General features: G+C 39.7%; 1 protein-coding gene across 1 annotated transcript in view; it reads right to left on the bottom strand.

The window, feature by feature from the left end:
- The window catches only part of NUP107 (nucleoporin 107), a 41,960-nt gene extending 26,814 nt beyond the window's left edge, over positions 1-15,146 (bottom strand). Inside the window, exons 1-8 of the mRNA XM_044678240.1 lie at positions 15,128-15,146; positions 12,609-12,700; positions 12,166-12,252; positions 11,743-11,849; positions 8,064-8,208; positions 5,574-5,677; positions 1,325-1,452; positions 709-757 (exon numbers count right to left, since the gene is read on the bottom strand). Coding sequence (XP_044534175.1) covers positions 709-757; positions 1,325-1,452; positions 5,574-5,677; positions 8,064-8,208; positions 11,743-11,849; positions 12,166-12,252; positions 12,609-12,700; positions 15,128-15,138 — 723 coding nt within the window. The 5' untranslated portion in view covers positions 15,139-15,146. The remainder of the gene's footprint in view (positions 1-708; positions 758-1,324; positions 1,453-5,573; positions 5,678-8,063; positions 8,209-11,742; positions 11,850-12,165; positions 12,253-12,608; positions 12,701-15,127) is intronic.
- Positions 15,147-24,563: the final 9,417 nt, after the last annotated feature.

The following is a 24,563-nucleotide window of genomic DNA, read 5'->3' on the forward strand; positions in this document are numbered from 1 at the left end:
AAAAGGGATGGGAGGAAAGCTGAGCGTGTTAAATGAGCCACTGATGGGACTCCCCATCAGAAATATCCAATATAATGGAGATACACGACTTGAGCTCAGGAGGGGAGCACAGGGGTCTCTCCCAGATATGACTAGAAACAGAAATAGAAGGGAATAGCTATGAAGAATGTATGGATGAGTGTCATCTACAGAGATAATGAAACCAATGTGAGAGAATGGATGTAGGCTGGCTTTTCCTTAAATTCTATTCAAATTTTAAAACATCTAATTGCCCCCAGACATTACAGTAAAGACCTCTTATTGCCAACTTATCGTCCCCCTTTACAATAGAAGGTGTTTTATAACAAAGTAAAAACCCCAATATTCTTAACTTACATTTTATTGAATTTCTTTAAGATCATGACACTGGACAGGAGCTGAGAGTTCAATCCCTTCATTTTAAAAATGAGGAAACTAAACCCCAGGGTGGGTAAATGATGAAGCCAAGCCCACAAAGGCTGGCTTCATTAGAGGTAGGATTAGAACCCAGCTCCTTGGACTCCAGAGACATGGCTCCTTTCACTGTACTCAAAATAAAAATTTAAATCCCATTGTCATTGAGAAACACTTTCCCCCAATTTGAAGGTGTGAACAAAAGAAATTGTCATCAAAAAATTTGTCACCATTCATTACTTGATACCAATTATAATGCTTTAACTTCATACTTACAGTAATTCCAAATGCATTTTCTTCTTCTAGTACAGATTGTATTCTGTCTCTACAGAAAGGAAGCACAAAAAAGGAAAAAAGTTTATAATTCATACTCACCCAATAAAACATGCAATGGAAACTCTTTAATACTTGTATAGGTCATATATATATACAGTATGTTAAGAATAGGAGATATTTACTTAATATTTGGTCTAACCTAATATACATTAATGCCCAAGAGCAAGACTGTTGACATTTTATTAATAGCATACACTGGGGGCAGCTAGGGGGCTTAAGGGTTCAAGAGCCAGTCTAGGGATGAGGGGTTCCAATCTGGCCTCAAGACATTTGCTAGCTGTGGGACCCTGGGCAAGTCACTTAACCCGCCTAGCCCTTACCACTCTTCTGCCTTGGAACCAATACATAGTATTGATTCTAAGACGGAAGGTAAGGGCTTAAAAAAAAAAGTAGGCAATGAAAAAACAAGAGATAAAAAAAAATTTTTTTTAAATAATACCAAAATGAAAACGAATAGCAAAATCTTTTCACAAACTCATCCCTACTCATTTTAAACCTAAACATTCATGGCTTATCCTTTATTCTACTTGTAACTATGACTTCCACATCACTTTACTTGTAAAGAGAGGCCAGCAATCTCCACGTAACCATCTCCTGCTGAAGAAGCCACAGCACACTGGCGGTTTTGGAAAACTTCTGTAGTCCAGGCGTTGCTCTGCTCGCTATTTTATTTAATATATTCACCTGAGAGAAGAAAAGAGTTGTTTGTCAAGATTACACCAATAAGAATTTCCTATTATTCCACATGCACACAGACATTCCTAAAATACTAACTTCTAATTCCATAAGTATAGACTTTACAACATGTGCCCAAGCTTTTGTGTCGCCCTTAACTTAAATAAGATCTGGGCTGATACCTAACAAATACGAGTCTGGGATAGAGACCTTCTTTTCCTGATGCACACTTAAGACTATATACTCAATATCATATAAAAGTCCTAGCTATTTTTTTCATTTAAAAAATTATTTTTAATGAAAAAATGTGTCTTCTTTCCTTCCTATTCCAACTAAGAATGAAAGTAAAATAAAACACACATTATACAAATATATAGTCAAGCACACAAATCCCTGCTTTGGCTACGTCCAAAAGACAAATACGTGTGTATGTATACATACACGTAACACATTTTATACATATCTATGTTTCATTCAGTGCCTCTGTGTCTTCTCTCAATCAGAAGGCAGGTGTCATGCTTCCTCCTTAGTCCTCTGGAATAATGGCTGATTATGAATCTGCTCAGAGCTCCCAAAGTCCCTCAAAAGTAGCATTTGAATTTACATACTGTAAATTTTGTCATTGTATAAACCAGTGATGGGCAAACTACGGCCCACAGGCCAGATGCAGCCCTCTGAAATGTTCTATTCCGCTGTAGACATTATTCCTAATCTGACAAATATACTGAGCAGGATACAATACAATGAAACTTCGAAAGAGTTGCCTTAGAAACAGACTGACAGATGAGCATTTCCTTTCCTTTGGCCCCCTCTTTAAAAAGTTTGCTCATCACTGGTATAAACTGTTCTCTCAGCTATTCACTCCACGTTGGTGCACAAAATTCTCGTCAGATTTCTCAGGAACCATTCCTTTCCCTTCACCATTCCTCTTTGCACACCAGCATCCTCAGATCCCTACGACTGTGTGTGCTCTCTGCCCGCTTGCAGCCAGTTCAGAGGAGATGAGGTTCACAGGTCAGCCCCTCTTCCTTTGTAGACATGCCAACTTTCAATGTCCTGATTATGGGGTCATTTCCCCTCACCTTCCTTTGCTCTTCAGGCAGCATACTATTCCTCTTTCCCTTTCTTTCCATTTTTTTGTGAAAAGATGATCAAGCTCTAACCAACAAAACCATGTTCAGGTCCTTCAGACTATTGGGACTCCCTCTGACTCCAAAGTAAAAGGTTTTTTGTCCATTTTGATGTCCTTCATGCTTATATTTGAATTAAAGGGACTCAACTCTCATGCTTGAACAATCAAGTTTCTACATAGCACTAGTCTTTCCAAGTCCTCTACTTCATTACTAATCTAGTTTTCCCTTATAGAATTATACTCAGTTTTGCTGGTAAGTTATTCTTGGCTGTAAGTGCATGCTCTCAGCCTTCTGGAATATCCTATTCCAAACTCTCCTCTCCTTTACAGTGGTGGCTTATAAATCATGTGTGATCTTGACAGTGGTTCCTTAGGACTTGAATGTTTTCTTTCTGCCTGCTTACAATATTCTTTCCTTGACCTAGAAATTCTAAGTGTTGGCTCTCATATTCCTAGAAGTTTTCATTTTGAGGTTTCTTTCAGGAGTTAGGTATATTCTCTTTCTATTTTGCCCTTTAGTTCCCAGAGATCTAATAAGTTTTCTTTTAAAATTCTTTTGAAGATCACTCTTATTACAAATATGAATAACATGGAAATAGGTTTTGAACAATGACACATGTATAACCCAGTGGAACTGCTTGTCAGTGCCAGGAGGGGAGGAGGAAAGAAGGGTGGGAAAAATCATGAATCATGTAACCATGGAAAAATATTTTAAATAAAATTCTTTTGAAATATGATGTGAAGATGTTTTTGGTCATCAGGTAGTCCTGAATTCTTTCTTTTTCTTTTTAAAAGATCCTTATCTTCTGTCTTAGAATCAATAGTGTTTTGGGTTCCAAGGAAAGACCATTAAGTGCTAGGCAATAGGGGTGAAGTGACTGCACAAGAACTAGGATTTTGCAAATTTGCAAACTTAGTAAAGATATGAATTTGCAAAGGAGGGTCTAGTCATATGCATGGAACTGAAAGGGAGTTCCAGAATTTGGGGAAGAAATAAAACCAAGGCCCAAAGACTGTTGAGGGTCCGTCCATTTTTCTCAGTTGGACAAGAAAGTGGAGAGAGTTCACTTCCTATGGCAGTCTGTAAGAGACTTGCCTTTCCTGATACCTGGAGGTCCTGTAGTCTAACCAGTGAGAAGATTCCTGAGATCCTGTCTATCCCCGTTTCCAGTTAACATCTCCCAGATATATTGTGAGTTCCTGATTCCTGAGAGGTTTCCTGACTGAGTGTGAGACCCAGACTCTCCTTTGCTAACTCATGCCTTTGCTAAGTTTGCAAAGTTGCAAAAGCCTAGTTTCTTATATCCCCCCTTACATCAGGTAGTCTTGAATCCATCCATCCATCCTTCCATCCTTCTTTCTCTTTAAAGACCTTTACCTTTTGTCTTAGAATCAATAGTGTATTGGGTTCCAAGGAAAGACCGGTAAGGGCTAGGCAATGGGGGTGAAGTGACTTGCGCAGGTCGCACAGCCAGGAAGTCTGAGGCCAGATTTGAACCCACGATCTCCTGTCTCTGGATCTGGCTCTGGCTCTCAATCCATTTAGCTACCCCACTGTCCCAAGACCTTGATTCTTAAAATTTTATCTTTGCTCTTTTCCAGATTAGTTTTTTTGCTGAGATATTAAATTTTCTTTTACTTTTTAAAAAGTCAATATTTCTTTTCATTACATGAAGTCTTATATTTGGTTTTATAATTTTCAGAGACCCTGCTTGGGTCAGGTTTTGTATCTATTGTGCCAAAACTGCTAATTATATTTCCAATTCTTTCTTCCATAGTTCCTATTTCTTTTCCAATTTTTTTCCTCCAATGTTATAATTTCAATGAATAAAAAACCTTTTTTTTTTTAAAACTTATCTAATAAAAGGGAAAAAAATCTCTTGCTTCATCTGCAGCCAAGGATTCTAGTTGAGGGAACTTTCTTCAACCAAAGTAGACAAGAATTGTTCTGGAACTTCAGTCTTACAAAAATCACCGAGGCATTGAGAGGTCAGATGAACAAAAACCTAGAGCTGGAAGGGATCTCAGAAACCATATAGTTTAACCTTAATTTAAAAGATTAGGAAACTGAAGCCCTGGGAGATTGGAGAATAGGGGATTCAGCCTAACATTATACAATTGGGATGCATCACATGTGGGATTTGGGTTAAATGATTTGCTCACTGTGACATAAAACCAAGGTCTTCTTCACTTAGACTGACCTTTATCCACCCTACCACAATGCTTCTCTCTACACATTCTCAAGTTAGTTTGGAACAAGCCTCTTATCTAAAACTATCGATTGCATTAGCCCAAACTCCTTCTCATAATATATTGTGAAGAATAATGTCATCCTACCTAGTCAATCATGCACTGTCTTTTCCTAACTCAGAAGTATTCATGTCATTACAGAGTATAAAATGTAAAGTCCTTAAGGACAAGGATTATGCTTTATTAATTTTTGTAGTTCCTTAGGGAAATCACAATGTCTCTCACACAAAGATGCTTCATGAATATGTTCAACTGAATTGGTGAAAAGTGTCTCTCCTGCAAGTCGTCTTTTGATAACATTCTTAATCTAAAAAACTAATTAATAAAAACTTTATTTGTTATACTCATACTTAGTCACAATGAAGGTGATGAAGTTATTAGTTGTTTCAGATATAAATCTAAATGAATTCTCAAAGTAACTACTTTGTAATTGGCTTAAAAAATAGATGAACAGGCAATTAATAGTTCTCATAAATCACAAGTTAGTCTCTATTAGAAGTTGACATCATCAAGTAACCTTATATTAAATTATAAGACTTCAAAAATTTTCCTAAGTTTCATGTCAAACTTTTCCAAAGACTTATCTGTAGGAATTGGGGAAGGAGATTCCCTTCCTTACCTAATGAAAAGGTAATGGCAACATAATCGTTTTTTCCCTAAGGTGCTTCCAGGATTATCTGAAATATTATTCTAATGTTCTAATAACAAAAGTATTAGACTTGGTTAACAGAAGGGTAAAATAGCTTACCTGGCTCTCACAAATATTCTCATACTCTTCTACAAGTTCAAAAACTGTATTTGAAGCATGCTTCAGAAAAATGTGCAGGAAGTCAGAATACATACTCATGGTTGCTAAAATATATCAAAAAGAAAAGGAAGAAAACAGTGCTGAGTGTCATGTAATCAGGTACTCCAGTTTAGTAACAAGAAAGCTTTATTGTTAACAATGACTTACTTATCCTGGAAATATCAGGTAACCTGCTATTTTTTTCCTCTCTTCCTGACACTGAAGTCAAGAAAACCTGAGATTGAGTTTTTAAAGTCTGAATTTATGATCTATTTTAACCATTCCAAATCAGAAATGCTTAAGATATTTGAGGAAACTCTATGTCCTATTAGAAATCAAAGATACAGTGAAATATCACATTGCAGGACAAGATGTCTAATTCTAGTTATTCTTAGGGAAAATGGACAATACAAAAACTGTAGATGATATTTGCATAGCTGTAAGAGTTTAGGAAATAAATATTTGAAGAGGAAAAACTAACCATTCATTAAACAAACACCAAAAGTGAAGTTTACTTCCTTCAAAATAAAATGACAATTAACCTAAGACCATCAGGTTAGTGAAGAGGAAGCATTATACGGACGACAAGTTATTGGACTGGTGTTGGAAGTTCTAGTCTCAGCTCTGTTACCAAGTGGCTCAGTTTACTCAGCTATGTGATGAGGCTTAAATGATCTCCAAAAACCCTTCTAGCTCCAGGTTCTAGGATTTTAAATTTATTTGTGATACAGAATATAAATTTAAAAAAGGACAAAAACGCCATTAATTAGTAACAGGACAACCCATCATGCAAAGATTATTTATAAAAATATTCTTAGAACTTAAAACTAGAAAATTAATAAGTTACTTTCAAAATGAATGTTTATTAAGTTTCTAAAATAGGGCAGGTAGTAGGTGGCTCAGTGGATAAAATGCCAGGCCAGGAGTCATGAAGACTCATCTTTCTGGCTTCAAATCTGGCCTCAGACACTTACTACTAGCTGTGAGGCTTTGGGCAAGTTATGTACCCATTTGCCTCCATTTCCTTATCTGTAAAATGAGTTAGAGAAGGAAATGGGAAAACTATTAGGTATCTTTGCCAAGAAAATCCAGATGGGGTCATGAAGAGTCATAGGTGATTGAACACCTAAGATGTTTTGTTTTAAAATACAATTTTATTGATTTTTGTTTTTATATGATCCTCATTTTCTACTGTATTCCTGTCCACCTGTTCCAGAGTACTAGCTTTAATAATAATAATTTATTTTTAATAATAATAATAATAATAATAAAAAATGGAAGAATAAAAAAAGTTAAACAAAATTAGCCAAAGTTTAGAAAAAAAAATGAATTATATGCAATGTCCCACATCCATTATCCCCCACCTCTAAAAAGGAATGCAGAAAGATGTTTCCACTCCATTTTAAAAAAAGAATACTTATTGTCTGCCTTAATATCAATTCTAAGATAGAAGAGTAGCAAGGGCTAGACAGTGGGAGTTAAGTGACCGGCTAGGAAGCACCTCAGGCCAGTTTTGAACCCAGGACCTCCTGGCTCTAGGCCTGGTGCTCTATCCACTGTGCTACCTCGCTGTCCCTAAGATGTTTTTTCATCTATTTTCTTTGGGGCTAAGCAGGCCGACTAGAATTCTGAAGCCTTCAGGGCTGACTGGTCTGTGGTGGCCACCAGTGCTATGTACGTATTACACGTCTTGGACATAGCGGCATGGCCAGCAAGATGGATAACGAGTCTGGAGCCGAGGCAGAGCAGGCTGGCTCGCCTGTCAGAAACTGTGCTGCGCCTTCAACCATCTCAAGCTGACGGACTCATCTTTTTAACAGGGGCATTTTCCCAATGATGCTCTATAGGTGGGATTTGCTGAATCACACAGGCTCAAAAAATAAAGATCACTCGAAAAGCAGTGCAAAGGGCTGGGCCGGACATGGAGCAAAGCAGAGAGAGAAGAGACAGCCACCTCCTTCTCTGGGGGTAGCCAGGCACACAGGGTTAAAGGAGCTGCAGCAAACTCCCCGCGAGCAGAGTGAATTTTGAGGATAAGAACCTGAGGGAAGGTAAAGCCAGACCTGGGGCAGGTGCGGATGGGTCAGAGGCTGCAGTTTGGAGGGAACAGCGGATCTATCAAAGCAGAAAACTTGTCTGGCCATCTTCCATCAAGGTAGAAAACATGGTAAGACCCAGGCTTCAAAGCCTCAGAGAGCTTAATAAATGCCATCACCTTAAAGTCTGGATTGTGTTTCTGTTCCTTATCAGATCCACTCCTGCCTTAAGCTCTATGGTAGCAGAAGCCCTAGTATCAAATCAAGCCTCTCCCTCTACACTAGCACACCTCTGCACAAAGCAGCTGCTTAAAAACAGTCTGAAGTTTGGGGGAAATGAAATGAGTTTGATTTCATTAGTGGCTCCTAAGAAAACCAAATCAACATGGTCACAAAGAAAAGTGAAATCACTTACCAGCTTCTCCAGGATCATCCTCACGAAGCATAACGGCACTAAGAGTGACATCTTCTGTCATGTTAGAGGGGTCATTGTTCACGAAGAGCCCTGCGCGCTGTGGGGAGAAGGTTGCTGTCCAGTTACTCTCATCTAAATTAGTTATCTTAAAAAAAAAAAAAAAGAAAAAAGAAAACAATTTAAGATAACATAGTTGAGTGAAAAGAGAATTGCAGCTGAGACCTACTAATGACCTAGAATGAACATTTGGATTTTATGTTTTGCTTTCAAAACTTTTATTCCACACAGTATTGGAAACACAAATTGAAAATGCAATGATAAAGAACAGCTGTGAGAGGAATTAATATAAGAAACAAACAGCCCAAAATATTTGCTACTGACATGAAAAAAAGTATGATTGGAGATTAATTCACAAAAACTATTTGCATTCTTATTTGCTAAAAATAGATAAGAAAACAATTTTAATAAAAATTTATAACAAAAATAATTTAAAAAACTTAATAATGTTAAGAATTTAATAATAAAAAAGAAAACAATAAAAAATGTAATAATAAAAGAAATTCACATGACCTGTGAATGTGCAACTATAAAATTATGATGACTGAAATAAAGGAAAACTCAAAGATGTGGAAAGACATTCAATGAAGAACGAACTTCTTTTTTTTTTATCAAAACAAATCAGTATTTTATATACAGTAATGTCAAGGAATACAATTCCTCTTACATTTTCCTGAATGATTTAGTTACTGGAATAACAGAAACAACTGATATTGAAAATTGCATACATTACCATAAGATTCAAAATACTAAACAGTGATTAGCTCCATCAGAAACTTCTGAAATAACTGTAGGATAACATTTGATCATCAGAACCATGCTATAAATCTACTTTAAATCAATGAAATAGCATTGATATTTGAAGTTATTTAAGGTAGGAAAATGGCTAAAGATACTCACTGATGCTCCAGTCTTACAACTACCTTAGCTTTGTCTGGAGAGCATCAACAGTTAGCTACAAGGAATTGAGTCTAAGGCTACAGGCAAACTACGAAACTAATGGCACAACTATCTATCTACCTTATGTTTAGACTGAAAAAATAAACTTACATTTTGTCTTAGAATAGATACTAAGTATTCATTCCAGGCGGAAGAGTGGTAAAGGCTAGGCAAAGGGAGGTTAAGTGACTTGCCCAGAGTCACACAGCTAGAACATATCTGACACGTTTGAACCCAGGGCTTCCTGTCTCTAAGCCTGGCTCTTTATCCACTGAGCTGTCCCATGCATATACTTCTTTTTTTTTTTTTAAAACCCTGACCTTCCGTCTTGGAGTCAATACAGTGTATTGAGTAAAAGGCAGAAGAGAGGTAAGGACTAGGCAACTGGGGTCAAGTGACTTGCCCAGGGTCATACAACTGGGAAGTATCTGAGGCCATATTTGAACCCAGGACCTCCCATCTCTAGGTCTGGCTCTCCATCCACTGAGTCACTCAGCTTCCCCCCCATGCGTATACTTCTAAAATGATCTTTCAATGGAAGTACAAAAGTATGATGGAACCTATAAGAAAAAATGTTTTTGCCCATTTATGAAGGATCATAAGAATATATGACAGGTATATGTCATGGATTCATTTTCCATACATTCAATCAAACAAAAGGGCAGCTGTCTCACACTTTGTAAGAGTCAAATTCGACAAGGTCTTGCAAAAATAGGACAATTTCACAAATGCTGCAAGATTTTTCAGAAGGCACAAAAATGACAATAATGGCTGACAGCACATAACATTTGAAAATTATTTCACATACATTAATTATTTCCTCTGATCTACAAAAAAGACCTGTGAGCAAGATGTTCCAAGTATTATTTTTCCCTTTTTAATGACTAAGAAATTGAGGCTTAGAGAAGGAGAGTGGCTTGCCAAGGTAGTCAGGACCAGAGGAAGGATTTGCACCCAGATCTTTCCTGAATACACATCAAAACTGTTTGCTCCTATGTTCCTTTCAAAACATGTTCAAATATTGTTTAAAAAAAATACTACAGGGAACAGCTGGGTAGCTCAGTGGATTGAGAGTCAAGCCTAGAGATGGGAGGTCCTGGATTCAAATCTGACCTCAGATACTTCCCAGCTGTGTGACCCTGGGCAAGTCACTTAACCCCCATTGCCTAGCCCTGACCACTGGTCTTGGGGCCAGTACACAGTATTGACTCCAAGATGGAAGGTAAGGGTTTAAAAAAAAATACTACAAATTTGTTCTGCAGTTTTATGGTCAACATTAACTTCAAAACTATTTTTTTTAGGAAGTACAAAAGTCAATTGCATTTGCTCAAAAAAGCCTTTGTGTAGCTGTATGACCCCAAGCAAGTCACTTAACACCCACTCCCCAGCCCTTACTGCTATTCTGCCTTAGAATCAATATTTGGACAGATAACAAGGATTTAAAAAAAAAAAAAAAGATGGGGGGGGGGGAGAGTATCAGCAAAGCCAACCAATTTATCTCCCAAATCTGGCAATACAGGAAACGTTTCATAAAATGGCCAAACAACTCCCTCCCCTCCTCTAGAGTAAGGGGAGATTCTCTTCATTGGGGGCAAGGCTATTCTTTGTAATTTTGCAATAGCCATTTCAATTAATTTATGCTCTATATAACACTTCCAGTTCCACTGTTGCTGTCATTGTGAATGTTGTTTTTCTGGCTCTGCTTACTTTACTTTGTATCAGTTCATGGAAATCTCTCCATGCTTCTCAGCATTTTATCATATTCATCATTTCTTACAACACAGTAATACTGTGTTACATTAATATGCCCTAATCTGTTTGGCTGTTTCCCCAGCAATGGGTATTTACTCTGTTTCCAGTTCTTTGCTACCACAAAAAGTGTTCCTATAAAGATTTCGGTGTCTTTGAGGCCTTTTTCTGATCAATATTCTTACATCTTTCAGAAAGTATTAGGAAAAGTAAAAGACACGCCTCAAAAGCTTTCTTTAATTCAGACACTTTGGAAATGTCATGTGGGCTTGTCCTATTTTGTCTCTCACTAAGTGGGTAAAGCACTTTGCTCTGTGCAAACAGCGGTTGCAGAGACCCTCCCATCCAGCGCCCTTCCAGCTTCTGTTCTCTCCCTGGTGCACCCTGTTTCCTCTTCTCATTCCTTTTCCTTCTTTTTTTAAAACCCTTAAGTCCTGTCTTAGCAGTCAGGTTCAGTAACCTGTGCAAGGTCACACTGCAAGGAAGGGTCTCGGGCTACATTTGAGCCCAGGTCCTCTTGACTCCAGGCCCAGGGCTCTATCTCTATCTCTATCAGACCATACTGCCCTGCTCATTTCTTTTCAATGATACTCTTTGTTCTGCTCTAAGCTTCCACGCTCGATGGTTGGGAGGTCAGGTTTTAATGCCATCATTAACTTATTTTCTTCTGGTCAGCAAAATAATGGACTCTCTGACTTGACATCCGGCTATTAACGGCTCTGTTCAACTTCATACCTGTGATTTCTCAGCTCTCCAGGGTAGGCCAGCCTGATTCTGGACAAATGAGGTGTGCTAATATTCATACTATATATGAAGTTACTTGGAAATGACATTTCTTTGACAATGAATTTTATACTAATTCTTAAAGGATTCATCCTTTGAATCCCAAACTCATAAAGATGCAAATATGGACCAACTCTTGCCTCTTACGTACCATGGGTAGATTTCCCAAGGAGGATGATAAAGGAGGCAAACGAGGGGACTTTGTTCCTGTTGCAAGAATGGCAGAAACATCTGGCTGCTTCAATAAACTTCGAAACACTGAAGTAACAGAAGAGGAAAAGTGCTGGTAAGATCATTTTAAATTACTGTTCATTTAAGTTTTTGGAGGTTAGAATGCAGTTTGACTCCCCCCCCCCCCCCGCCCCCGCACTCCCAAGTATTTGAGGACCAAGCAGATTTATTTGCCTAAGGGCTAAAGGGTTTCCTGTGAAAATGTGTATCTACCTCTAGAGGCTTACTAAAAATAGAGATGTTTGCTTATAGAATAAAAAAAGTAAAAATGGTGCAAGAGCTTATGTGGTCTTAATTAGCACCTATATGGTTAGAAAATTATTTTTAAAAGAAAGAATCTTACAAGTTTGGCAGTGTGAGTTAGGAGTTCGAGGAATCATTTGATTTTTTGGTGTAGCATTGGCCAAAATATCTTCTTGAGGAGTCAAGACTGGTAGGTAAGTTGGTCAAGAAAAGCTATTCATTTAGATGGAAGAAGTCATTCAAGTTGTAGTTTAGTATGTTTGGATTATACTATATAAAAATATATCTCTCCCCCCTTTCTTCCCCAAAGGGTAAGGGATTCCTCTAAGTCAAGAAATACACAAGAACCAAAATTTAAAGCAAATTTAAATTTAAAAAATAACAAATCAACTTAAATTGAAAACTTAAAAATTTAAAGTGAACAGAGTACTGTGCTAGATCCCAAGTGAGACAAAGTTATGAGTATATAAATACAAACTGTTATTTTGATAACTTTTAAAGCTGAAACTATTATTTTGATAACTTTTAAAGCTGAAAGGATACTAGACACTCTTTTATGTGCACTTTGTCTTCGAGCCATCCGTGTCACCTCCACATCTCGGACCACAGGGGAAGCCAACTCCCCAAAGCAGCTCCTGAAAGAATATAATTGAGTCTATGAATGCATAAAGTGCTAATCAAATTTTGTTTCATGGAAGTATTCAAATTGGGGCAATCTTCTTCACCGGCCAAGGAATACAGACTCATTTCCCAATCTATAACATTCAAAGGAAATTTATCTGAGTCTTCTTGAATGTTTTCCCTCTCTTGAACCTTGGCCTTTAAAGCCTAACACAACACCTTTTCTCCATGGAACTTTCTTTGCTGAGTACCTACTAGGCGAAAGGGAGCACTTTATGGTCTCTAGCATAGTCCAGTACTCTGATTACTATATTGGAATCCCAAATTTACTTCAAAGTTCAATCTTAACTCTAAGCCCTACAAAAGGCCTTTCCTGATTCATCCACCAAGTGATCTTGTCCTCTTTGGAATTACTTTTATCTCTATCTTAACTCCACAGGAATTACAGACTCTATTCCTAGAATCCTGAGCTCTAACAACTCTGTCTTCACCTCATCTTGCTTGGAACAGGCACTTTTTCCAGACCACATATAGCTTAGCACATAAGAGGTGGCAGGTAAAAATAAGACTCAGAGATATAACTGAGCTCCAAAAGAAGGGAAGACAAAAAAAAAGGAGCAGTGACTTACTTTACTCCTTAAGTTATTCCCCCTAATAATTAAGCTAACTGTGCCTTACTTTATCAACATTGGGCATTCTGGGGGCAGCTGGGTGGGCTTAGTGGATTGAGAAAGTCAGGCTAGAAACAGGAGGTTCTGGGTTCAAATCTAACCTCAGACACTTCCTAGCTGGGTGACACTGGGCAAGTCACTTAACCCCCATTGCCTAGCCCTTACTGCTCTTCTTCCTTGGAACCAATACACAGTACTGATTCTAAGACTTAAGGTAAGAGTTTAAAACCAAACAAAATCAAAAAACTGTGGGCATTCCTCAATCCTTGCTTATTACCTATTTGTGAGTAAAGGTCTAATGCTACTGTCTCAAATTCAATGCCCTCAATACTGGAAGTCTCCTCCTTTCCCAGTTCTATCAGATAGTACTTTCTTTCCCATAATCTAAGCTCTGGCCGAAAGGGACAAATCTCTGCACCCTGGACACATACTAAACTTTTCTACATTCATGCCTTTTCTTGCATGGTTCCCCATGAACAGAAAGTCTTTCCTCCCCCTCTTCGAATGTTTCATGAGCAGGCCAGGCTCAGTGAGTGTCACAAAGGATACAAGTATCAAAAACGAGACCTCTTTGTTCTCAAGGATTTCACATTTTGCTAGCGGAGTTTCCTGACAGAGGTTATGCAAGTGCACAGACATGGAAACATACCCTAATGAGGCTGGGTGGAGAGGCAACTGGGATAATCAAGAAAGGCCTCAGAAGGAAATGGTTCTAGGGGAAGCTGGGCTGCCAGAAGGCAGAAAGGAGGGGGACATCATGTGAATGAAGGGGGGAGGTGGAAGTTCTCCTTTCATCTACGGAGCAGCGAACAGGCCAGTTACGAGTATAAGAGAAAGCAGTTTGCAATCAGCTTAAAAAGGCAGGTTGGAGCCAGCGGTTAAGCGTGTAAAATGTCCAACACCTCTGGGTAATGGGGAACCCTGGGAGCTACTGGAGCAGACATGTTGCCTGGCAACAGCTGCTGCAAGGTACCACCAAGGAAGAAAAGTTCTTGCCCCCCTGGCTGGCACTGTCCACCCGCTCACCACCAGCAACACTTGATTTTAGCAATAGAAATGGAATTAAAAGCTGCACTTTAAAGAGCGCGGCTCTTCCGATTCACTAGCCACAAAATGCTGTGTGCGGTCCGAGCGCGTCTTAAAAGCTTGCTTCCTTCATCCATTCTGAAGCGCCAGAGCTTCTGGGCACCGGGGTGAGAGGAGCTGTTAGGAGCTTACCCGTTCTGCTGAGCCATCCCCACCTCCTCACACGGATCACGGGGCCTCCCTTCCAGCTCCCCCGCGGTTACACATCCTTCTAGCAATCCCGGGAGCATTTGCCCAGTATCCCTCTGCAGTCCTGGGCACGCGACGCTGGGCGCCCCGGGAGGGACCTTGTCCATGGCGCAGCCTGTGCAGTTTGCTCTGGCTCCGGCCCCAGCACCCTACACGGGCGGGGCGGGCTCAGAGGTGAGTCCAGCTCCGGGTCTTCAGCCCGAGACCTGTCCATCTCCTCTGACCTCCGACCCCCTATAAGCCCTGGCCTTGGCCCGAGGCTCAGCGCGCGGGCTTGACAAAATCAATCATGTCATTTACACCGGCAAGACTGAAGGGGTGGGGCGCGGAACTCGGGGCCAGGTTCTCGGGAGAATCGACTCAGAAGCTCCCGGGTCCTCAGTTTGCTTCTCTGTAGAAGGGGCACGCCGGGCAAGAGCCTTTGGCCTCGGAGGCTCGGACTGTGCACAAGCCCTCCCCAAGTTGCCACTAACCTCCCTGACCACCCGCACTCACCCGGCATCCATGGCTGCTGCAACAGCCCCAAGGCAGCGACCAGCTGGGATACTTAAGAATCCACCGACCGCGAGGCAAGCATCCCGCCTTCTAGAAGCGTAACCTCCGACCCGGAACTACTTCTCTGCCAGGGCCGGAATCTAAAGACGGGGAAGTTTGATGTATGGAAGAATGCGCACGCGCAAACGCAGGGGCTGCCCTCCATTAATAAGATTCCTGCTGCGCTTGCGCAAAGAGGCCGAGGCGAAGCCACGAGTGACGCGGAGGAATCGTGGATTATTGAATTCCCCTCAGTCCCCATTGGTCGGGGAGGTGGTACGCTAAATGGGGTGACCAGAAGAGCATCAAGGGCCCAGGAGCGAGGTGGTTAGAGTCCGTCCGCGGAGGGCGGTGGAGCGTATATTAGACGTTTCATTTAATTTGGAGGTTTTCCTGTGTGGGTGTTTTGTTCTGTTTTTTTTTGAGGGGCAAGGCTGTTCTAGTTGCTCCGCTTCAGAAACCAAATAAATAAAGGTCCAAGTTTTTTATAAATAGAAAAATTAGGGCGATTAACTTCCGAAAGGAGACAGGGAAGCTTGGGTTTGAATCTCGGCTCAGACACTTGACTAGCTATATGACTCCGCGCGAGGCACCTGACTCCTTCTTAGCCTTATTTTACCCGCTTAGCATCCACCTCATAAGACTTAGGAGGATCTAATTACACACTCACAGTGCTATCATTCCCTTTATGACCAAATTGGGAGGTTTTTCTCGCAAAAAAAAAAACAAAACTTATGGAGTGGTTTGCCATTTCCTTCTCCAATTCATTTTACAGAGGAGGAAACCGAGGCTAACAGGGTTAAGTGACTTGTCCAGAGCCACAGCTAGGAAGTGTCTGAGGCTGCCTTTGAACTTACGATGAGTCTTCCTGTCTCCAGATCCAGCACGCCATGCACAGTGCCACCTATCTGCTCAGCTGAAGGCAACGATCTAAAACAGTTCCAAAATAATCGTGAGGAAAAAAACGCTATCCACTTCCACATCACTTTGTTTTTCTCCCATGTTTTACCTTTTGCAGCATGACCAATATAGAAATATGTTTTGCATTGTTTCAAACATATAATCAATATATTGCTTGCCTTTTCAAGGGATGGAGGAGAGATGCGACAGAGCTAGAGCAGTGGAACTCAATTTTTTTAAACAAATGTTAAAAAATTTTTAAGTGTAAGTGTGAAATATTTAACAAAATACATTAAAAATATTTTTTACTGTTAATAAAAAAGAATTAAAAAAAGAGAGAGGTAATTCCTCCCCTTTAGAGCCTTTTCTTCCCATCAGCTAAGGAAGAGGCTCTGAGCTACTTAGGGATTGGAAAGAGAGCAGCGAATTCATGGCTTCTAAACCTGTTTCTAGGATGGGGCTACCTCCTGTTTGTGTCTCCTTTCCTTTAATTAGGGCCTCAGGGTGTCCTTATTTAATGGAACTGTTGCAGAAGCAGCTGATAGAGAAGGGGGGTTTTGTTCCACCCCTGATTCAAGTTTATACTCTGGATATTTTTTTTTACCCCCCCCCCCCCATTACTCCCTAAGGATCTCTTAAATTAGAGACCAAAATAGAATTGTTCCTCAGGAATTTGAGGTGGGAATGGAATTGGAGCACTTGGGAGCCTAGTCCCCCTCAGAAAGAATACAGACATAAAGAGCCCATTGAGTATTGATCAGGCAGTACTATACTCATTGGAGGTGAAATGTAAAATAGCTAATAAGCTGCTCTTGTAAAGAAGCTGTTTGCAAATATTAAATAGTTAATAAGTAGCTCTGATGAAAGAGCAGTTTGCAAATGGCCCTCCAAGACTTATGTATTAGCTTCTCTACAGATCGTCATGATTCAATGATTTTTTTTCATTGCTTAGAATTCCCATTTCTGTGTATGGAAATAAAACTGCCTATTGTAAACCTGATTTATGCTTTTACTCTGGGCACATTTTTTTTCTCCTTCTTCCTCCTTAAACAAGAGCCAAAATTAGAATGTGCTTCAGGATCTGAGGTGGGGGTGGAACTGGAGCACAGGGGAGAGGGAACTCTGGTTTTCCTGTTGAGGAGAGAGAGGAACCCCAGAGCAAATAAACCCCCAGCAAACCCTGGAGGGCAGGGACTGGCAAAGACTGTCAACCCCTATGGCCTCCACCAAGGTATGGGCAATCATATTCTTTTGCAAAGCAAAGAAGCCAGAGAGGGGTCACCATACCTGTCCTCAAGTGATTTTCAGGCTGTCTTAAGAAAGAGGTATCTGGTTTAATGTGCTTGGCTTCAGTGGGGAAGAGTTAAATTCCAAAGGATCAGATCTGGACTGCACATAAGGAAAACCTTTTTAACGATGAGAGGGACCCCAAAGCAGCAGGACAAAACAGGTTGTTTCAGGAGGTAGCAGGTTTCCTATCTTTGGAGGTCATCAGGTGAAGACAGAAGAACGACTTGCCAGGGAAGTTGCAGAGGTCAGTCAGGTATCAGTTGAAATAGATGGTGGATGAGCTCCCTTCCAATTCTGAGTTTCTTTGACTGGTTTTGGGATCCATGCTACCCTTTCTTTGGTGCCCTGTAACTAAAGAGTAGAAGCCCCTTTACAAAGGGAAGGACAGAAGACTACACAGACTGCCCGCAATTTCCTTCAAACATTTCACGTCCAAAATGTTTTCTTTAATGAAAATATCCTTTTTTCTTGGGCTGGAGGCAGGGAGTGGGTAAGGGAACATTAAGTGCTGTTACAAATTCCTGAGAATCCCCCAAAGTGGTCTCATTATTGAAATTCATATTGCATATTTCCTAGAATCATATTTTGCATAACCAAAACTTTGAATAGGGAGATTAAAATACATATTACCACTTCAAGGGATTCATTATTTCTACTAATTAGGACCTGTCTATATTAGCTCATTTGATCCTTCTAACCACTCTGGGAGGTAAATGCTATTATTATCCCCATTATACAGTTGTGGAAATGGAGTCAGACAGAGGTTAAGTAACTTCCTGAGGTCACACAGTACATGGGTCTGGGGCTGGATTTGAACTCAGATCTTCCTGACTCCAGGCCCAACAATCTATCTACTGTGTCACTCATCGCCCAGAAATAAACTGTCACCAACCGTCAGCCACTCCTTCTCTGGCTCCTTTTGTCCCTTCACCCTTGCACAAATCCCATCCTTACACTGTGTCACTCATCGCCCAGAAACAAAGGGGCTGAACCTGTTCCAGGTATACACAAATTGATTCATAATCCACTAAATAGCAATAATAGTTACAAAAGCAAATTTCTTTGGATTTCTGAAAAAGAAGTCATTAGTAAAGCTATTCAGCATCCCATGAGGAGAAAAAGCGGTAGCTCTTGCTTTCTAAGGGGCAGTAAGGTGACCTAGGGAAGGATATAGCATTGGTCTCGGAACCTTAGAAGAATAGAGTCTCAAATCCTGGCTCAGACATTTATTAACCTGTATGACCCTGGACAAGTACCTTAACCTCTCTGGCTCAATTTTCCACATCTATAGAAGAGAGATGATAATAGCACCTGCCTCATTGTGAGGACTACTAAAATTATATATTAAAAATATATATACATATATATATATAAAGCAGTCTGAAAACACTATACAAACCTTAGATATTATTCTGTCAAATTTTGCTAGTAATCACTTTGCCAGTCCTGTTTATAACATTTTTAGAATGCATCCATTCTATTTTCTTTATTTTTTCTATATTTTAAATATTTTTATTAGATTTGTTTTTTCTATTTCATCTGTTTTTCTGTTATTTTTAATACTAACTTGATAAAACTCTTCATTTATTCTAGAGAAGCATGCATTAGTAAGATTATACATTTTTATTTTAAGATGCAGCACTCCAATCCCATCCAGCATGCATTTGTCAGGTACATTCTACTATCCAGGATAATGCCCAAAGTGATGCAGAGGATTAACATAGTGAGTAGAGAGCCAGCCTTGGAGTCTGAGAAAGACCTTGGTTCAAATCCTGTCTGGTACATCTTACAGGCTGCCTGACCCATGACCTCTTAGTGCTCCAAGCAATTCTCTAAAAGGATAAATTGCGGGAAATTGCTGGTTTGCATTGGTAGAGAGGATTTTCTCACCAGGGAACAAAGACATTCCATCTGTGTTAAACCAGACTCTTGGGGCTGTGCCCCTCACCTGGAATGCTCTTCCTCCTCATTTCCACAAATGTGGCTTCTTTCAAGCCTCAGCTCAAACCCCACCTTCCCCAGGAAGACTCCCCCTAAATTTTAGAGGCTGCCTGTGGATGATTGTTTTCTGTTTCTCCTGTCCATCACTTGTTTGTACATATTGCTTGTGATTCTGCCTATTGGATCAGGAGCTCCTTGGAGGACAGAGCCTGTCTTTTCCCTTCTTTTTAGTCCTAGCCCAGAGCCTGGCACCCAGGAGGTGTTTAATAAAGGAGGTCCTTAGGCTGTAGTGTGATAAATAAAAAATAGGCTCCCCAGAAAAACAAAGGAAAGGGCTCCAGCATCCCAGTCCTTATGCCAGTGGCTCTCTAAAGAGGCTCTTTGAATGAGCTGGGGGCACACTGAAGGAACCAATTAGAGAGTGAGAAGCCAGGGGGTCCAAGGGATAGAATGCTCAGCCTGGAGCCAGGAAGACTCATCTTCCTGGGTTCAAATCTGGCCTCAGATATTTCCTAGCTAGGAGACCCTGGGCAAGTCACTTCACTCAGTTTACCTCAGTTTCCTCATCTGTAAAATAAGCTGGAGAAGGAAATGTTGGACCGCTCCAGGATCTCTGCCAAGAAAACCTCAAATAGGGTGACAAAGTGTTAGACAGGACAGAACATCAACAAAGATGGGGATGAGCTCTTGTGAAGGTACTAACTTTTTATTTGTGATAAACACCAAAGAAGGGAGGAGCCTGAGGACCAAAGGTACGGTATACTGTATTATCCAATCAGCTAAAAATGGAGCTAATTGTTGTAATAGGGTGTGGTAGATTAAATTTCCAGAGATTAAGGGGTGGGGAGTAGAGAAAAGACCCCACCCTGGGGAGGAAAGGCCAGGAATGGATTTTTATGTCTTTCCCCCATCCCGTAGGGAAGGGGATGCAGTAATGGCTATCAAAAGTGCCCATCACAACAACCCTCATACCCACTGGGTGCTTCAGGTAGATCAGATTAGACATCGCAGGCCCTGTAATAATGGTGGAAAGAAAGAAGTTGAGTGTGGGATTAGAGGAACTCCCTTCAAAGTCACATTTGATTTTTACTGCCTTAAGACTTTGGACAAATTTGTTCATTCAGTCAGTAAATATTTAAGTACCTACTGCGTGCTAAGAGCTGGAGATAACAACTTTTTTCTAATGGAAAGTTTCACTAGATTTTGAAACTATGTTAAAAATAGAAGGGAAGGGGCAGCTGGGTAGCTCAGTGGAGTGAGAGTCAGGCCTAGAGACAGGAGGTCCTAGGTTCAAACCCGGCCTCAGCCACTTCCCAGCTGTGTGACCCTGGGCAAGTCACTTGACCCCCATTGCCCACCCTTACCAATCTTCCACCTATGAGACAATACACCGAAGTACAAGGGTTTAAAAAAAAATAGAAGGGAAGAAGAAAATCTACTCCATCAAAAATCTTTGCAATAATAACTGAGTAGAATTGAAAAATTAATATTGTGATTAATAAAGCATGATAATATACTTCTGTTTTGAGCTATCTAGATCTTTTGCAGTCACAACAGCCATTATAACTAAATATCTATGTAAAATGAACTTAAAGCCATCTAAGGGTACATATTAAATAAATAGACATCTATTTGGGGTGTGTATTCAAAAATCGTTTTTGAAAAAAAAATTGGGTTGCACAATCCAAAAAAGGCCCACTGGCTTATATACTACTGACACGACAGATCCAAACTAAAAGGGGAAAAAAAGAGTCCAAGATGCTGTGCTAAGTGCTGAAACATGATCAAAGAAAATGCCTGTCCTCAGGACACTTATATTCTGCTGGCCATAGAAATAAAGATATAGAAATTAACTCAGAGCACAGAGGCATCTCAATACAGTCATTTTTAGCACTAATCAAAATTCAGGGGTGAGATGTTAATAAGAAAAAAAATTAGCTTTTGGTTTCATGGGAATATATATTGCTTATATATAATGTATATAAAATTTATATTATACATATATTTAAAAAACCCTTACCTTCTGCCTTAGAATCAATACTATGTATTGGCTCCAAGGCAGAAGAGTAGTAAGAGCTAGGCTATGGGGGTAAAGTGACTTGCCCAGGGTCACACAGCTGGGAAGTATCTGAGTTTAGATTTGAATCCAGGCCTGGCTCTCAATCCACTGAGCTATCCAGCTGCCCCCTATATTATATATATTTCTAGGTAATTGAATCAGCTGTGCAGAGCAGATCTGGTTCCTCTCAAGACAAAACTGCCTGATCAAAGACTCTGACTTATTCTTGAAAGAACTGATAACAAAGCTGAGCTCATCTGAGATAGGAATTTTACACTTGATCCAGACACCAAAAGGGTTAAGAAGTCCCCAAGCTTTCCTTTTCACATATTTTATAATCCAAATCTGTAGGGTCACATAATCAGTCAACTGCATCCATCACATGCCTTACTCATGTGATTTTTTAAAGTCAGCTCCCTGACAGACGATTGGAAATCCTGGTTATCTATACTTTAAGGTCTTGAAAAGGTAATAATACCAAGTTCAGGAAACCGGAGATAATGGCTTTTTTCATAGATGAATAGATAGGACACTCTTACACAGAAAACTGACTCACCAGCACCCATACATAAATTATTCATTTAAAACAGTGTGTATGTTCCAACATAGAGACACTTGGCAGCTGCTAGAAGCATTAATATTAACTTTTTATCTAATGCTTTTGAAGTAGCAACATGTGGTAGGGAGCATTTCTTAGAAACAAAAACTGAAAACTGAAAACTAAAACCACAAATTAGGCAGAAGAGAATTTTAAGTTTGCCTTGATGGCATTTAGATATTTCTCCAAAGACTCAAGAGAAAGGCCTCTAAACAATTCAATCTCAAATATCTCTATCATCTATCCCTTGCTAAAAATAACATTTAAAGAAAAACAACAGTATAATCCTTTGTAGTAACACCACTCAGTTATTATTCTTGTTCTACAAAAGCGTCTCTGTGTCTCTCTCTAAGGTTACCAGAACCAAACTTGTCCAACCTGTTTTTTCACTTAAATTAAAAGGTGACTCGTGCTTCTATTCCAGAGGGGTCCTTTTCTCTCTTCTCTATTTCTTCTTGCTCAATTCTCCTTAGTTTGATCATCATGTCTTCATAAGTGACTCCGAAATAGAGTAACCCTAATTTTCCATCGCTTACTGTCTCTTGGATTTATCTACTTGAATACCTAAAATAAAATTCAAAATGTACTAAATGGAAACTCCTTTTTCTTCTCCCTATCCCTCCTACTAACTTTACTGTTTATATTGAGGATACCACCATCCTTTCAATCACTCACATCCTCAAACTTGCACTTATCCTTGGGTCTCCTCTTGTACTCACTCCCCAAAATCTAATTGATGGCCAAAGCTTGAAAATTCTATCACTGTGACAACAACCCTTTCTCCTATTGTTATTCACACAGCCACCAGCTTAGCTTGTGCCTTCATCACTTCCCACTGGACATCCCAATTGGTCTTCTTGTTTCTGGCAAAACTTTCTTCAATATCTTCTCCACACAGCCCCCAGAATCATATTCTTGAAGCATAAGTCTGACCACATCACTCCTCTGCTCAACGGTGTTCAGTAGATTCTTTTTCCTTCGAGGATAAAATACCATCTTCTTAGTTTGTCATTGAAAGATTTTTATGGTCTTGCTCTAGCCTCCCATCCAGATTTGGTTCACATAAGTCCTCTTCATAAATTCTATGTTCTGGCCAACCTGGTCCATCTGATGTTCCTTGAATTCAATTCCCTCTTCTCTCTGTGTATTGTGTATTTGCACAGACTCTTCTAGATGCCTAGAATGTATTTCCTCCTCGCTTCTACCTTTTAGGATCATTAGCTTTCTTCAATACTTAACTCAGACATTGTTTCCCATAAGAACCCTTTCCTGATGGTCTCCTAGTTGTTAGTGCTCTCTCTTCTCAAATTATCTAGCATTTGTCTGGAAAATGGTGTCTCCTCCCTAAAAGAATATAATCTCTTTATGGGAAGAGAATGTTTTTCATTGTAATCCTTGATCCAAGGCTTCCCCAGGATTGCTCCCACATAATTTAGATCTAATCCTGTAGGCTTCCTAAAAGTGCCATTTCCCCCCTTTTTAATTTGTTTTACTTCCACATAGAATTTTACTCTAGAAAAATATCTAAACATAGCTTAGGGATAGCTCGTGTATTGGTAGGCACTGCACATGGTGATTTACTGGATTTACTGGACAGCATTGCAAAGAATGACATTCACTACACTTTAGCATCCAGGAAAAGACTTTTTATGGGTGTAGGAGTTATCCATGAGGCAGCTGTCTGTGCCCATACAAATGTCAGAGCTAAAGTCAGAATTTGTAATAAAGAGAAAGAACAGTAATGAGAAAAAGATACAGTGTATAGTGAAGAAGATTTAACCTTGAATTGTTTAAACAAGCCTTTGGAAATTTTTAAAAAGGGAAAGGAACATGAGTAATGACATCAACACCAATGACGATAATTTCATCCAGAAGTTAAAACAATGTAAATTAATTGCTACAAGGAGACTAAAAGAGCCCAGAAAGTATCTTAGTCAGCAAACATTTACCTTACTGGCCACACAGGGAGAGATGGCCAACTAGGCAATACCAGTTTAGAGTATTGTTATGGGAGGAATATTTCCTTTTGGAATTCATATGGTAGTTAATTGCTGACAAAAGAAATCTACCACAATGAAGAAGTTATAGAGTTAAAAACCTGGATTTGGTTATACTTAAATGCAGGTTCAGAGGGGTGGGAAAACAACATCTGAACAATTAGCAGGATTCTAGCAAGGATTCTTGTAGACAAAATCACATCAGAGCGATAGAGAAATAGTTATTTTACATGTTGCAATCACATACATTCTTTTGGGCTATAAAAGTTTTAAAAAATACATAATTGCATCCTTCAATGTCATAAAAATTGAACATATTTAAGTAACAAAATCATAATCTCTTACATCCCTTAAGGAAACAAACCTAGTTAAATATACTCTGTAAACTAAGTCGGGTTGGAGATTACACTACATTTAGGGGATCCACAATGGGCTGATTGAGAGAGGAGACCTTTACAGGCCACCAAGATAGTCAAAAAAATACTTGACATCAAGGAAATTTTTACACATTTAGCTGGGTGTGGGGGAGGCTAACAAATAACTGAATCATTTTGGGGAGCTCAGACTCCCTTGGCTTCTATCTGAGGAATGTCAATTTTTCCTTAACACTAT

Source organism: Gracilinanus agilis, chromosome 5, assembly GCF_016433145.1.
Source record: "Gracilinanus agilis isolate LMUSP501 chromosome 5, AgileGrace, whole genome shotgun sequence".
Taxonomy (NCBI): Eukaryota; Metazoa; Chordata; class Mammalia; order Didelphimorphia; family Didelphidae; genus Gracilinanus; species Gracilinanus agilis.